The sequence below is a fragment of the Strix uralensis genome, chromosome 20 (genome assembly GCF_047716275.1).
Source record: "Strix uralensis isolate ZFMK-TIS-50842 chromosome 20, bStrUra1, whole genome shotgun sequence".
NCBI classification, from domain to species: domain Eukaryota; kingdom Metazoa; phylum Chordata; class Aves; order Strigiformes; family Strigidae; genus Strix; species Strix uralensis.
Window position 1 is genome coordinate 9,980,707 of NC_133991.1, and position 13,172 is coordinate 9,993,878.

Genomic DNA, 13,172 nt, shown 5'->3' on the forward strand with positions numbered 1-13,172 from the left:
ATGTGTGCAACTTCTCAATTAACTTAGAGATCAGCGTGGATTAAAGCAGTGGAATTGTACCCAGCGTTGGTTTGTTTGTTATTTAGTGTACTTGATGTGGCTGGAGTCAGCTTGAGAACCAGGCACTTACAGTGTCTTTTTGGAAAGCCATCCTGGTTTGTTTTTGCATGCTTTGTTACCATAGAAGACTCCAAATACTGACATATAATTGTGTCATTTTCTATCTCTTCTCTGCAGCTCCTTCATTCCCAAGTTCATTAACCATCTCTTCAAGTGCAAACCTATTAGCATGGTGGGCGCAGAACAGGTAAGAAAAAGTAGTTGCATTGGCTGTAATATTTCATCACATATGCATTCCAAGAAGTCGAGGCAGTTTTTCTTAAAAAGGAACAGAGAGCTGAGTTATGTGCCCTAAATTCTGGTACAGCTGAGGCAGCAGGGATACACTCTGGTACAGGGCAGAGTGGAAGCAGGTTTACAGTGATCCTGTTGCAATTAAACCTGTCCTGGGAGAGGAGTCCTAGGCACCTTCCCAAGAGGGTGAGCTCTTTGTCAGTCAAATTAACAGTAGCACAGGAACAACAAACCGCTTAAGGTGTCACAATGAGATTCAGTCTTCAGTGTGCTTGCACAAAGGGAAATTAAGTTGCTCATGGTAGAAACTCTTACAAGAAGCTCCTGTATCCTTCTTAGAAGACTGTTGTTTTTCTGTCCCATCCTTTCCCAAATCTCCCTCTGCTGCTACTGTGCCTTCTCCCAGGGTTAAACTCAAGCTGTTGCTTCTCTGCTCAGAAGAGCTGGGGCATGGTCAACCTGTAGTTGCTGGATGAGATGTGCTTCCACTTTCCTCCCCTTCAAGAAGTGCCAGGGTGGAGGGTGGACCATGAAGAGGGCCTGTGCAGTAATAGCTTTAATCCTTTATTCATACATATGTCTGCTCCTTAAAAGGAATTGATGTAGGGAGCATTATTTGGAGGGGAAGTGAGACCACAGGAAAACTTTACAAAAAAAAACCCTGAAAAAACAAAACTCCTGACCCAAAACACCAAGTGTCCAGGCAGTTTCTCAGCTCACGTAGTTTAAACAACCAAGGCTATTTTTTTTTTTTTTAAGTGTTGAATATATAGCACCCAGAGTGCTTGGTCTCCCATGACAGCGTGTATGCTGAGCGCAGGTTGGTTCCTACGCGTTCCCCGCGACGGCGGGGCTCTGCCATGTGCCTGTGATGGTGGCATGAGCCATGCGGGAAGGATGGGGTTGTGGAGACATAGGGCAGTGTTTTCTCTATTCTGTCCCCAAAAATTGCTAAATGGAGGCCCCGGGTTTGGTGAGAGTTTTGAATCTCGCTAGGCAAGTGATGCTGCAGAGCCTGAAGACAGGACAGATTCTTTCCTGCATAAATGCCTTCCAGGCCTCGCTTCGCAGGCGTTGCAAACACACGTCAAGACACCGGTGCCTGGTGGGGAGGAGCCGTCCCCACCTCTGCGACTCAGTAGCTGAGACCCAGGGAAGTGACAACCCAGCATCTGGGGCTCAGGACCCCCCAGCTTTCTCCCAGTAATCTGCCTCCCTGTTGCACTTTGAGAGCTGTAGATAGACAAGACAGTGAGACACAATCTCAGGGAAGGAAGGATGCTGAATTATTGCCACTTGAATTAATGCTGCCCCTTGACAGGAGCCCCTGCCCCGAGTTGCCCGTGGGTGGGTATTTATTGCCCGTGGGCAGCTCAGGGTATTTATTGCCTTGAGACCATGGGTGCAGCTGCAGGGCTGTGACCCTCCATCTCCCACCCCTGCCTTGGGCTGGGACCCTGCTACTCTGTGAGGACGAGGTTTGGATGAAGCAAGCTTTCAGCTGTCCCCTGCACATACAGCTGCTTCCCTGTGGGCTAATTAAAAAAAAAAAAAAAAAATCAGAATCATGCCTAATGGGACTGCTGTGAACTTCAAATTGGTGCCTTGAAAACTGCTTGGGTTTTAAGCATCAAAGATGGATTCTGAGCAGTGTGTGTCTGCAAAATGAAACAGGAGCTTTACATCAAAACCTTCCTCTTTCTTAATGAAAAGCAAACGAGTGAAGCGTGGGTCCTGCTCGTCTTGTGCGATGAGCAATAACCTGAGAGTGATTAAATGAAGTCTTCTTTTAAATAAGCGTCTAAAGTGATTAGCCCATTGCCAGCAGTGAGCTTGTGTCTAATGTTAAAAGGTTTTAATATTACTGTATTGGAATAACAGGCCCAATTTGCTTCTTTAAAGCAGACTGGGAAGGTTTTTGTTAGCCTGATTCACAGTGATAGATCTCATTATAAGTGGGACATACCTTCCTGGGGTTAGATGTACAGAGGCCTGCAGAAGCTGATCTCCTCTCTCTCTGCAGCATGTAGGTCCTCGGTTGCCTTAGCATCTTTTGAACGCCTCTCTGGTCACCCACCAGCATCTTTCCATACCAGTTTTTCTCCCCTGGTGCAAATGTTGCTGTGGAATATGCTTTCCCGGCCTTCCCGGTCCGAAACACAGCTTTTCCTGCTGTTTGCTAATAATCATGTTTGAAATCTGGACACTAGGGTGGCATTTACAGAGGTGTTCAGTGGAGTTTCACTTTCTGTGTTTGTGTCTCTGACTTAACAACAATTTTCTGTCTCTGCAAGCTTTGGCAGTGAGTTAGCAATGTCAGGGACCTCGAACGGGTAACGGGGAAATAGGGTGAGGGGATAGAGCCTGCGAGTGCTGCGTCTGTGGGAAAGGCTGCAGAGTGCACAAAACATGAGTGAATTTACATGGGAACCATGGAAAAATCTTCCATCTATGGGATCCAGCAGGAATCCAGCTATGAGCCTGAGCTGACACCAGGCTCCGGGGTGCACAGAGCTGCCCGTTTGTGCTGTGGTTTCCTGGCTTCCCAGGAGGAGATTGATGGCATCAGTTCATCTCATGCAAACCCTGAAACAGGCAGCACACAGCAACGATACGCTGCCGCAGATAACAGGGTCCAGATTTGAGCTGGTGTGACCCATGGCCTCCTCCTCAGCTCAGTCCTTTGTATTTGAACTGAATTCCCACGTGTGCTGGAAGCCGTACCATAAATGTTCATTTGGTCACGGTGACTGGGGGGGTTCTGCAGTGCCCATAACGTGTGTCGCTCCAGAACAGGCTTCCACCTGCTCCTGAGAGCCCTTCAGCAGGAAATACACTGGTGTGCCGACAGCCCAGTGGGCTTTCACACTTGCTGCTGTGAAAATAAATTGTGCTCATCTTCATCTAGCTTGATTTCAGATTTCTGTCCTTCACCGGTCTTGTCTCACCTATTTAAACGTACCTCGTGCAATCAGAAGAGTGCAGTATTTGGGGCAATTTTGCTCTAAGAAACTCTAAGCCCTGCAGCATTTTGTCATCAGACAGTGCTTGTCTGATGGGCTGAATTTTGTGGCTACTGCTTATTTAGTCGCTGGTCTAGTAGAAAACAACATACAGGCTGTGAGTTTCAGTGTACCAGTGAGCACAGGATATTGAGCAGTTCTCAGTGTAGCTGTATTGCCTTGCGGTTTTCTTTTTAAAGAGAAAAAAAGAATCAAGTGGTTGAGTAAATGCAGAAAACCTGACGTAATGGGTGGTTGGGTGCAGGAGGAAGCATGGTGTTAATTCATTTGACCTCAGTATCCAAATAATGATACAGGTACAGGTAACTGAGATTGTTTCACTGTATCCTGTCAAGGGGAAGAGGACTGGAAAGGCAAATCCATGCCTTATGTGCCAGATGTTGAGCTGCTATAAGTCATTTCAAGCCAGCAGAGCAGTGCTCTGTTACAGTCAACCAACGGTGCTGATACGTAGCCACGGGTGATTGTATCTCCTTGAAGTGTCATTACGTTGGTCAGTCCCTCCTGTTCCTGCAGTCCAATTCCCCGGGCTTTTTCCAATGTGGGAAGTGTTAAACTTTTAAGGATGTTGCATTATAGAAGCTAATGGAGCTTGGTAAAAGGGACCTGAATAACAGGGTGTGATTAATTATTGCAGCTGCTGCTGGATACTCACTCTCTGAAGATGGTTCTCCTGGATCTGCCCTCCATTGGGTCCCAGGTGGTGAGGAAGGCTCCTGCCAGCTACACAAAGATAGTGGTGAAAGGCATGACTCGGGCTGAAATGATCCTGAAGGTAACTCAAGACTTTTGATAACCTGCCAGCCAGACTGCTGGACTGGGAATCAGAGCGAGCAAATTCCAGGGGGCCCTTCCTTTGAACACAGCAATCTGCTATTGCACATGAACGTATGCGAGCCTCTCCGGGTGTGCTGCCAGCTGTTCTACAGAACTGGCTTATTCGCCTTGGTTTTGCCCCCACTCTCTTTTAACATTGCATTTGAGTTTTCATCCTCATTTTTCAAGGTAACCGAGGGCTCAAGTTTTGCTTACTAGGAGAGCTGGGGCACCGGATTCCCTCAGGAGCTTGTGAAAATCAGAGCTAGCATCCGTAAGTGTCTGCCGCAGGGCAAACCCTCCAGTTCAGGTTACTCCAGGCCTTTGTGCAGACTCCATCGTGCTGGGGAGCCAAGCCGTGCTTGAGTCACCTGTTTACTGTCTAGTGTAACAGCCAGTGCAAACATGTCTGAGTTACTGTATTCACCAGAGTCCTTTTTCATTTTCCAGACCCGGTGCCTGGAAAATGACCCAAAAGCAGTGTGTTGTCTTCATAAAAAGTAACAAGCAAAGCCATCTCCCCTTCCCCTCTGTTGCTAGAGTAAGAAGTTAGGTTTGATCCCCAGAGAAGCCATGGAAGCTGTGCAGTCGTACCCTCCTGGGCGATGGGATTGTCCCCTGCTCGCCAACAATGCTGTGAGGATGTTCCTGTGAGTGAATTAGTGGGACCTGGGGTCAGGCAGGACAGGCAGCTGCCAGCCAGAGCCTCCTGTGAACCGCAGCCAAGGCGAGGAGGGGATGTGGAGCCTGGGCTCTCCGTGCTTGCCTGCTGCTCAGTGTGGCTTTGCTCCCATGCCCAAGGTAATGTCACGGCTGAGTTTGCGTTCTGAATTCAGAATTAGTTCTGCAAGTCCATGCTTTTGGAGTAAGGTGACTGAGATGTTGGTAGATACATTAAAGCAAGTCTAAATTTTCTTAGAAATGACCTGAAGAAAAATACCCTGGTACTGCTCACAGAGGAGCAGGGAAGATTGGTGCCTGTTGCATACAGAAACAGGTCTTTCCTTGGAGCATATATGTGAATTGGAAAAGTTATGGAGTTAATTTGTCACATTGGGATTGAGATGAAAGCAGAATGGGAGAAGGATGGTTTTTGAGCCCCATGCCCCGGGCAGGGAGCGCAGGCTGCGGAGCACTGTGGGTCTGCAGGCTGTGCAGCAGCAGCACGACTGCTTTTTCAGGCATCCCGTGCCTGCCGTGCTGCTGCATAAAGCCCTTCTGCTGGCCTCAAGCAAGGGCTCCATGTCACTGTAACTAGGAATTAAACAGCGACATGCTTACAGCGTGCAGTGCTCCGCAGAGCTGTTTTATAGTGCCCCTTGTAATCAGCAGGTGGTGGGGCTGAATGGTTGGCTGGGACAGGTTGGTTAATTGTGGTGACTGAATAGATCACCCTGAGTCTAGGTAACCCACACACAGCATTTGGGGCTGGTGTCAGTACCCATCTCTTGGGTTTGGGAGAGAAAAAAAGGCTCTCGGAAGGGCCTGGCACCAGTATCTCTGTAGGAAGGTTTCCTTGCAGGAGCCCAGAGCTGGCTGGTCACCTCCGGCCATTCTGTTTGCCTTGTGGATTGTCTCTTTTTATCAGTGCCCAGACTCTCTCTGCTGTTTCCAAATTGTACATTAAAGAGTCCTTTCCCTAAGAGCTATTTTACCCCATCAGAAGTACAGGCCAATACAGTCCTCGGTGTTTTCAGGGCTCTCCTACCTCATACCGAGATGGTTCAGAAGCGGTGCCTCTGCTGCCTACAACGATCCCACCACACAGTAGCGTGCCTGGGCTTATACCAGTGCAGCTACTCCAGTAGGAATATCATTGTGCCCGTAGATGGCACAAACAAATTAATTCAGCTAAGCCCTACAAAAGTGCAGGTGCAAGCAGGGAGGAGGGTGTCAGGGCGCGCACGTCCTGCAGAGCTGTTTCCTTTCTCCTCTGGCTACACTGTCTGAAGTTCCAGCTTTTCATCTTGGCAGAAGATTTTTACAAGGGCTGTAAATTAAGGATTTATAAGTGTATACATGGCTATGATGTTTCATTGGTCTGAAATGCAGGGAAAGAAAGAAATGTCTTGGTGACAGACTGCAGTGTGGGGTGAGCTGGGTCGATGGAAACATATGGAAATGTTTTCAAAGACAGGGAAGAGTCTGGTCCTGTGCTGTTTCTGCCCTGTGTGCAGGCACGCGTTCACACACACACACACGTTCACACACACACACGTTCTCACACACACACACACACACACACACACACACACTTCCCCAGAAAGATGGGTTCGCTGCCCAGCATTATCAAAAATGTGTTCTCTGTGGAGCTCACTGCTTCTGTAAGGAAAGTATAACAATGAATAATCATCTTTCCAGCTTCAAGGCTATTTTAATTTTTTTTCCTGACCTGACCATTGCTGGGGCTAAGGGTGTGAGCTCCGGGGCAGACGTCAGCAGGGCTTCACCCACTGCATCCCGCTCTCCCCAGAGGAGCGTACAAGAGGAGCTGCCCCAAAGGACAGAGCAGCTTCCTGTGGCACCACTCACCCATCAGGTTCTGTGTCTGAAGCCGGAGGACTGTGCAGCAGATTGCTCTGACCCACACTGTCCCTGGGACGGAGGGAGCGACTGCAGAGTGTTGTCAGATTCCCCTGTGACACGCTGCCTCCACCCTGCCTGCAGGCAGCAGGAGCCAGAGGGATGCACAAGCCAAGTGAGGGTCTGGACTGCGTCCAGGCTGCTTGATCTGATCCACTGGGGACTTTCTAAGTGTCCCCACCACCACCAGCACTGCCTTTCTCCCTGAAGTGACTCCTCATCTAGTCTTCTCCACACAACAAGATAAAATCTTGAGCTTTGACAATGCGCCAATGCCTGCCACCCCACGGGTGCACAAAGTCCTGAGCTCTTTGAAACATGACACGCAGCCCCTTGGGTCCGAGCACCACTGCTGTGTGGAGAGACCCCGTCCTCCTCCTGCTCCTTATTTTACTTCACCCACCTTTACCTCTCGGTTACTAGCAGCTCGTACAGCATCCTTGTTCCTTAAGCATTTTATTTTAGGAGAAGCCAGTCCTGCTGTCACACGTATGCCTGAGTTGACTGAGCACTGGCTTTGACTCATAGAATTTGTCTGATCTCTTTTTTTCTTTTCCCGGCAGGTGGTTATGGCTCCACACGAGCCCCCAGTTGTGTTTGTCGACAATTACATCAAGCTCCTTGCTGACTGCAGCACCGACACTTTCCAGAAGATACTAGACATGAAGGTTAGAACCTGTCCCACAGAGTTTCTGCTCGTCCGCTAGCACTGCATTGAGATTATTGGTGACATTTTTTCAGTAGAAATGTAGAAGAGGGGTTTGGGAGTGGGAAGAGCACCCTAAAGCAAGTGTATCCTCTGTACTCTGTAGAGTTGCTACTGAAGAATAGCTTTTTAGTTCACTTCACATGCTCAGAGCTGCTCTGGCTCCTGGGCGTGAGCTCGGTTGTCTCGGGATCATCCAGAGGGTTACACAGAGCTCTTGGTGGGTGAACAAAAGGTTGAAGTTTGAAACGGGTGGTCTCATGCACACCCGCTCCCAGATCAGTGAAGTTTAACCATCTTGCTTTGCTTGTGTGCCCCCGCAGGGCCTGAAGAGGAGTGAGCAGAGCAGCATGCTGGACCTCTTCCGCCAGCGCCTCCCGGCCCCCCCCTCCGGAGCGGAGAACACCGGCTCCCTCTCGCTGAGCGCTCCTACGCCTGAGCAGGAGTCCTCTCGGATACGGAAACTGGAGAAACTCATCAAAAAAAGGCTCTAAGTGAGCAGGAGGAAATTCTGTTGCTCAGGACTGCTGCAGTGACTGGGAGCAAAGCTCGTCAGACTCAGATTTACAGTGCGCTGCTGAAAAATCCCTGTCCCGTCACTCCCCTGCCCTGCGATCTCTTGGCCATCGTACATCGTGGTGCTGCGTCGTCATTCAGACCGAGGGAGAACCTAAGGTGTTTGCCCTTGGACAGCTTAGCAGGAGTGAAACCCAGGACATTGCTGGGTCCGCATGGTGAAGAAAATAGAGGTGCTTGGAAGTCAGCAGCTACAAAAACAATTGAGGTGGATTCAGAGAATATTTGGCTGTGATATTCAGCCTGGCTGAGCTCCTGCTGCAGCACCGAGGATTTTGCCTGAGAGTTCGGTATTACTGCTCACTGCCTGTTGCAGAGCTGTTCATCTGTTTCATTATTTATTGGAGTGGGGGGGTAGGGGGGGAAACAACCCCAAACCATCACCACCACCAAAAACACCCCAGCCTTTTCACAGCTGGGATCCAGGCATCTGGAGCTCCACTGAATTAATGAGATGCCTGCGAGAGACCCCCAAAGCAGATTTCTCCCCTGCTCCCAGGACTGGCCTGCGTAAACCACCAGTAAAACAGCAAGGCAAATCCTTTTCAAAACAGGAGGGAAGGGCTGAATTCCTCCCTTCTGCACCTTGGCAAACCTCCTGCCAACAAGCCGGCAGCCCCGGTCGCTGTTACAGCTTAAAGGCCAAACCCTGGACATCTGCAGAGCCCATCTCCAGCTGCTTGTTTTTCCTCTCGCGTGTGCTGGACTCGGCCGCTGTCCCCGATGGGAGTTCCCACACCGCATCTCGCACTCTCTCCACAAAGGGCCGTTCATGGAGCAAGTGTCAAACAGCACCAGCCCCTCGTTCTCGCGCCAGCCGGCGTGGCCCGAGCAGGGGCGTGCCCCTTTGGCAGGAGAGATGCTGGAAACGTTGGCTTTAACAGGGAGCCTGGGCTTCTTCCCGGGACAGGATGCTTGTACCAGCCTCAGACTTTGAGGGCCTTCCTCTCTTCCTCCTCCTCCTCTGACCTTCAGCTGTGCAGAGAGGAGGAGAACCAGAGGTGAAATATTTCAGGTAGCCCAGGCCCCCCTTCCTGGGGGACAGCTCCTGCTGGCATCCAACCACAAAGCCAGCGTGGAGCAGGGTTGGGGTTGGTGGATGTGTGAGCTTCCCTGAGGAGTCGCAGTGCAGGGAGACATCGCCTCGTCGTTAGCAACACTAGATTTCTTCCCAAACTCCTCTGTACCCTTTTTGGGGGACTTTGAAGGCATATGCCCAACCATGAATGATTGAATCCCGTACGGGTTTAGGGGCAGATCAACCAGTCGTGCCTGCTTTATTTTAACTCAAGCTTCACTTGCATGTGCAGGAAAAAGAAGTCCTGTACCAGTTTGGCAGGTGAGGAGCAATCATGCTGTCAGATGCCTTCTTGGGAGGGTCGTGCTCCCCACCACGTCAAGTTTGGGCCTTAGGACTATATTTATAGGGGCTGTGCTCACTAGGGATTGTGGGACTCGCTGCTGCGCATCTGGGCAGGGGGAGGATCAGCCACGCTCCAGCAAAATGAGCTGCACCCACCCAAACCCAGAGCTTCGCTGGGACCAGGGAGGGTGAAATGAGAAATCCTCGAGTGAGGCAGAACCTGGGCTCACGCTGTCTCTGCCTGTTCGTGCTTCACCGCTGTCCCCTCTTGGGTGCAGGCTGGTCCCCTTCCCTTTCCTCAGCCCCGGGGCTGTGGGAGGGCAAATTTGATGCCTGGTTGGTAAAATCCTGTTTTCTCTTTGCACCACCGGCAGGTCAGCCTGCACTTGAACAGGCAGGAGTTGATCACAGGATTCAAGCAGAAAGAGTAAGTCTGCAGAGATTAAATCCTCACTGGTCAGGTTTTCTGCCGCTGCTCTGTCCATCCTGCTGCTGCAGCAAGGTGTGCACTAACAGGTACGCTAACACCGACTCCTGAGGATGTATTTTCAGGCTTGGGGGCTGGCTGCGGCGTGCAGAGAGCTGTAGGGGTGATGTCCATTGCAGAGCAGCAGCAGCAACAGCTGTGGGGAGGGACGTTTACTCCAGCGTTACAAATCTTCCCGAGTCCGCTGCTGCTTCATTTATTTCCTCTCCTGAACGGTGGTTGAAAGCACATTGGGATTAAAAACGGCCGTTCCCCAAGGACAGATTATCTCGAGGTGCATGTGCAGGATGGTTCACACGTTATCAAATGCAATAGCTGGGGAGGGGTGAACACGGGTTTGCGGAGATTCATTATTCCCGTGGAGGGATGAATAATTTATAGATTAATTTTTCTTTACTCTATGGATGACTCTAAATTACGAATAACTGAAGGCAATGTTCAAGTTATCATCGTGTGTCTTTCCCCGAAGGCTTCCCCTGTTTCACTCTCCACATTTCATTCTGGAGATAAAAGGAAATAAAAGGAAAAATGAATTTTTAGTTTTGGCTTTTGAAGAATGCTACAGGTCTGGGTGTTCGCAGTTTGTTCCACTTTTAGAGAGCAAGCCCACATTTTTCTACTTTCGGTATAAGGGTTTAGTCTCCTGGCTCTTGGGTATTTATCAGATTTGGCATGTCTGTATGTGTATGTTAGCTGTTTGGGGTTTACATCTCTGGGGAATAAAGGATGATTTTTTTTTTTCTTTTCTGTATAAAATGCCACTTTTTATGTTTTTTGGCCGAGGTGTAATTCTGGCTGTGTGTTGGTGTGTGACACTAAAATGAATTAAATCGTTACTGATGTCCATCTACTGGGTGTTTTCCGTACAACTGCCACGCAGCAAACCCCAGGGCTGGGACGGACCTCACCCAAAACACGCCGGACCCAGGGCTCCGTGCTGTCCGTCTCCACTGCTCTGTCCTACAGCTTCTCTCTTTTCTGGCTTTTCCACCTTCAGCTGCTTCAGCAAGTAACTCTCCACAGGCAGCGTCTGCATTCGCAGCGGGGCCCCGCACTGTGCCCTTGCACAGAGGTGACCTTGTGCCCCTAAATAATCGGATCATTTCTGATGACTTTAACGGCTGGAGAGAGCCTAATTTTTCCTTTGAAATTAATTAAGAGGTAGTGCCTTTTTTCCACACGATGCGTGACGTTGGAGGAGTTTCTTTCGCTTGGAGAATTAATGACTCATTTGCTTTTCTCCTACCGCTCTGCCGCTCCTGCCCCCTCCGCCCTTGGGCAGGAGCAGCCTGCACCAGGCGACGCGGGTGTTTATTTCTTTCACCAGATTTACAGCCGTGAGTTTGAGCGTCGGAGTGACGGTGTCCAAGTCTCCACAAGCCTTTTCTTGGCCGCAGCTGGGCGGGTGGCAGACGCGGATGCTGTTCGGCAGCATCAGGCCGCAGCTCTGCTGTGCTTAGGAAAACGAGCTGAAGTGTTTGTCTTTGGGCTGTGTCAGAAAAGGCTTTGGCAGAAGGCGTTCCTCTGCACGCCTGCTCCGCTGGGGCTGATTACACCAGCTAGTGCTACCGTCACACAAAAATTTCTAGGTTAAAGCTTGTGTTCATTCCCTTCTCTCAGCCCGAGCAGCTCCCCCAGTCCTGAGCCGCAGTCTGGGTGGGAGCACGTGGGCTCGAGTACTTGGCTGGGCTCGCCTTTGAGAGCACAGGGATGGCTGGGGGTGGTGGTGATCTGGGGGGGACCCTGCTGGGACTCCGCCTGGGATACGGGGTCACCAGGACCACAGTACACGGGTTTCCCTGTGCTCAGGCCTCTGGGAAGTGGCGGGGCCCTCCCTCTCCCAACACAGGGACCCCACGGGGCTGCCATTGGGATCTGGATCCCATGGGGAGGGGAAAATCAGCCTGTGCCGGTTGCAGCACATGGAGCTTCCTGAAGCCCTGGGAAAACCTCAGCTCGTGGCTCAGCGGTTCACGAAGGGCAGCAGCAGCAGGGCTGTAAAAGCTGATCAAAACTCAGCAACTTCAGCCACGTGCCGCCAGCGTTCGTCCCTGCAGCCGACCCCCTCGGACCGCTCCCAGGGCTCCCGTTGATCCCACCGTAAGGAAGCGTTGCCGTGAGCATGATTCCCGTGCCCGGTGGATTCGTGGTTTCCTCCGTGGGGAGCAGCCTGGCATTTCCCATCGTTTGGAAATCATTTTCTATCGTCACCAAATATCATGGGATCCTTCTGATTTGCTTCCCCCTGACTGCAGCCCGGGCCCCCCCCACCGCATCAATGTGCCTATTGTTCAGTTGCTGATTAAGCTGAGCACACCCGGCCCGGTGGAAAGTCCTTTACGGAGGAGGATCTTGATAAGATACTCCTATCTGCTCTGTCCTGGCTGTGTGCAGGCAGTTAAAAAGTAAATAACGTGGACAAACAGGCTGTGATATACAGGCATGGGAAAAGGTTTTCAATGCCATCGGGGACTGCACAGATCGGCACGGTTTGAGAGGCTTAAAAACAGACAGGCTTTCTGAGAGGGCAGAGTACCTGTGCCTTAAAAGCAGGGCCCCTGTATACAGTGGCTATTGATAGTGTTGTAGTTATAGAGCAGTTAAAATTTTGGTTAAACACCTCCTTTTCATCCTAGCAGGCGAATTTGCAGCTCTGGACGTTGGCGCTGCAGCAGAACCTCAGGTCTGAGGCCGGTGCGAGGCAGGGTGGGCTGCGGAGCCCCCTTGGCTGCTCAGACACCTCCATTTCACCTGCCAAGCCCAGAAACGAGAGCTTGGAAGGGCACAAAAAAAATCATCACTTGCATCAAGCCGGGCCAGAGTGGGAGGGTTTTTTTGCCAGTAAATGAAGAGCAGCAGGATTTCCAGAAGTTGGTGCACCTCTGCTTATCCCAGGCACGGCCGGCTGCAGCCTCGCACCACTCCCCAGGCACCGAGACCCCTTGCGCTCGGACCCTGATCCCACGGGAGTGGCCGTAGGGGCACCCGCAGCCCTCAGAGGCGGCTGCTGGGAGGTGCCACAGGTTCCACCCCCCCCCACCCCACCGCCCCCCCGCAAATTGCACTAACTCGGTTATTGGCAGCGTGGTTTTTAGCCCAGGAGCTGCACGGCAGCTCTGAAATAATGATCATGTTCATCTGGAAACTGCTCCAGTGCCTTCTAAGGCGTCTAATTTCATAAAGGGCTTTTATGGGAGATTTTGGAGTGAGGAGCGATCAGTTTTCCCATTGCTTGCGGAGACCAGAATCCCTCTTTTTTGGGAT

At 50.9% G+C, this 13,172-nt stretch overlaps 1 protein-coding gene across 4 annotated transcripts in view; it reads left to right on the forward strand.

Annotated features, from left to right (window-relative positions):
• The window catches only part of VPS53 (VPS53 subunit of GARP complex), a 74,206-nt gene that overhangs the window by 57,829 nt on the left and 3,205 nt on the right, over positions 1–13,172 (forward strand). Inside the window, exons 19-23 of one of the 4 annotated variants that reach the window (XR_012631720.1) lie at positions 238–307; positions 4,015–4,152; positions 7,340–7,444; positions 7,806–8,348; positions 9,796–10,754. Coding sequence is in view for 1 of the 4 variants with exons in the window: in XM_074890500.1 (XP_074746601.1) it covers positions 238–307; positions 4,015–4,152; positions 7,340–7,444; positions 7,806–7,976 (484 nt within the window). In the remaining 3 variants the exon portion in view is untranslated. Of the gene's footprint in view, positions 1–237; positions 308–4,014; positions 4,153–7,339; positions 7,445–7,805; positions 10,755–13,172 lie in introns of those variants that run through there. The other 3 variants (XR_012631719.1, XM_074890500.1, XR_012631721.1) reach the window with 3 other exon arrangements.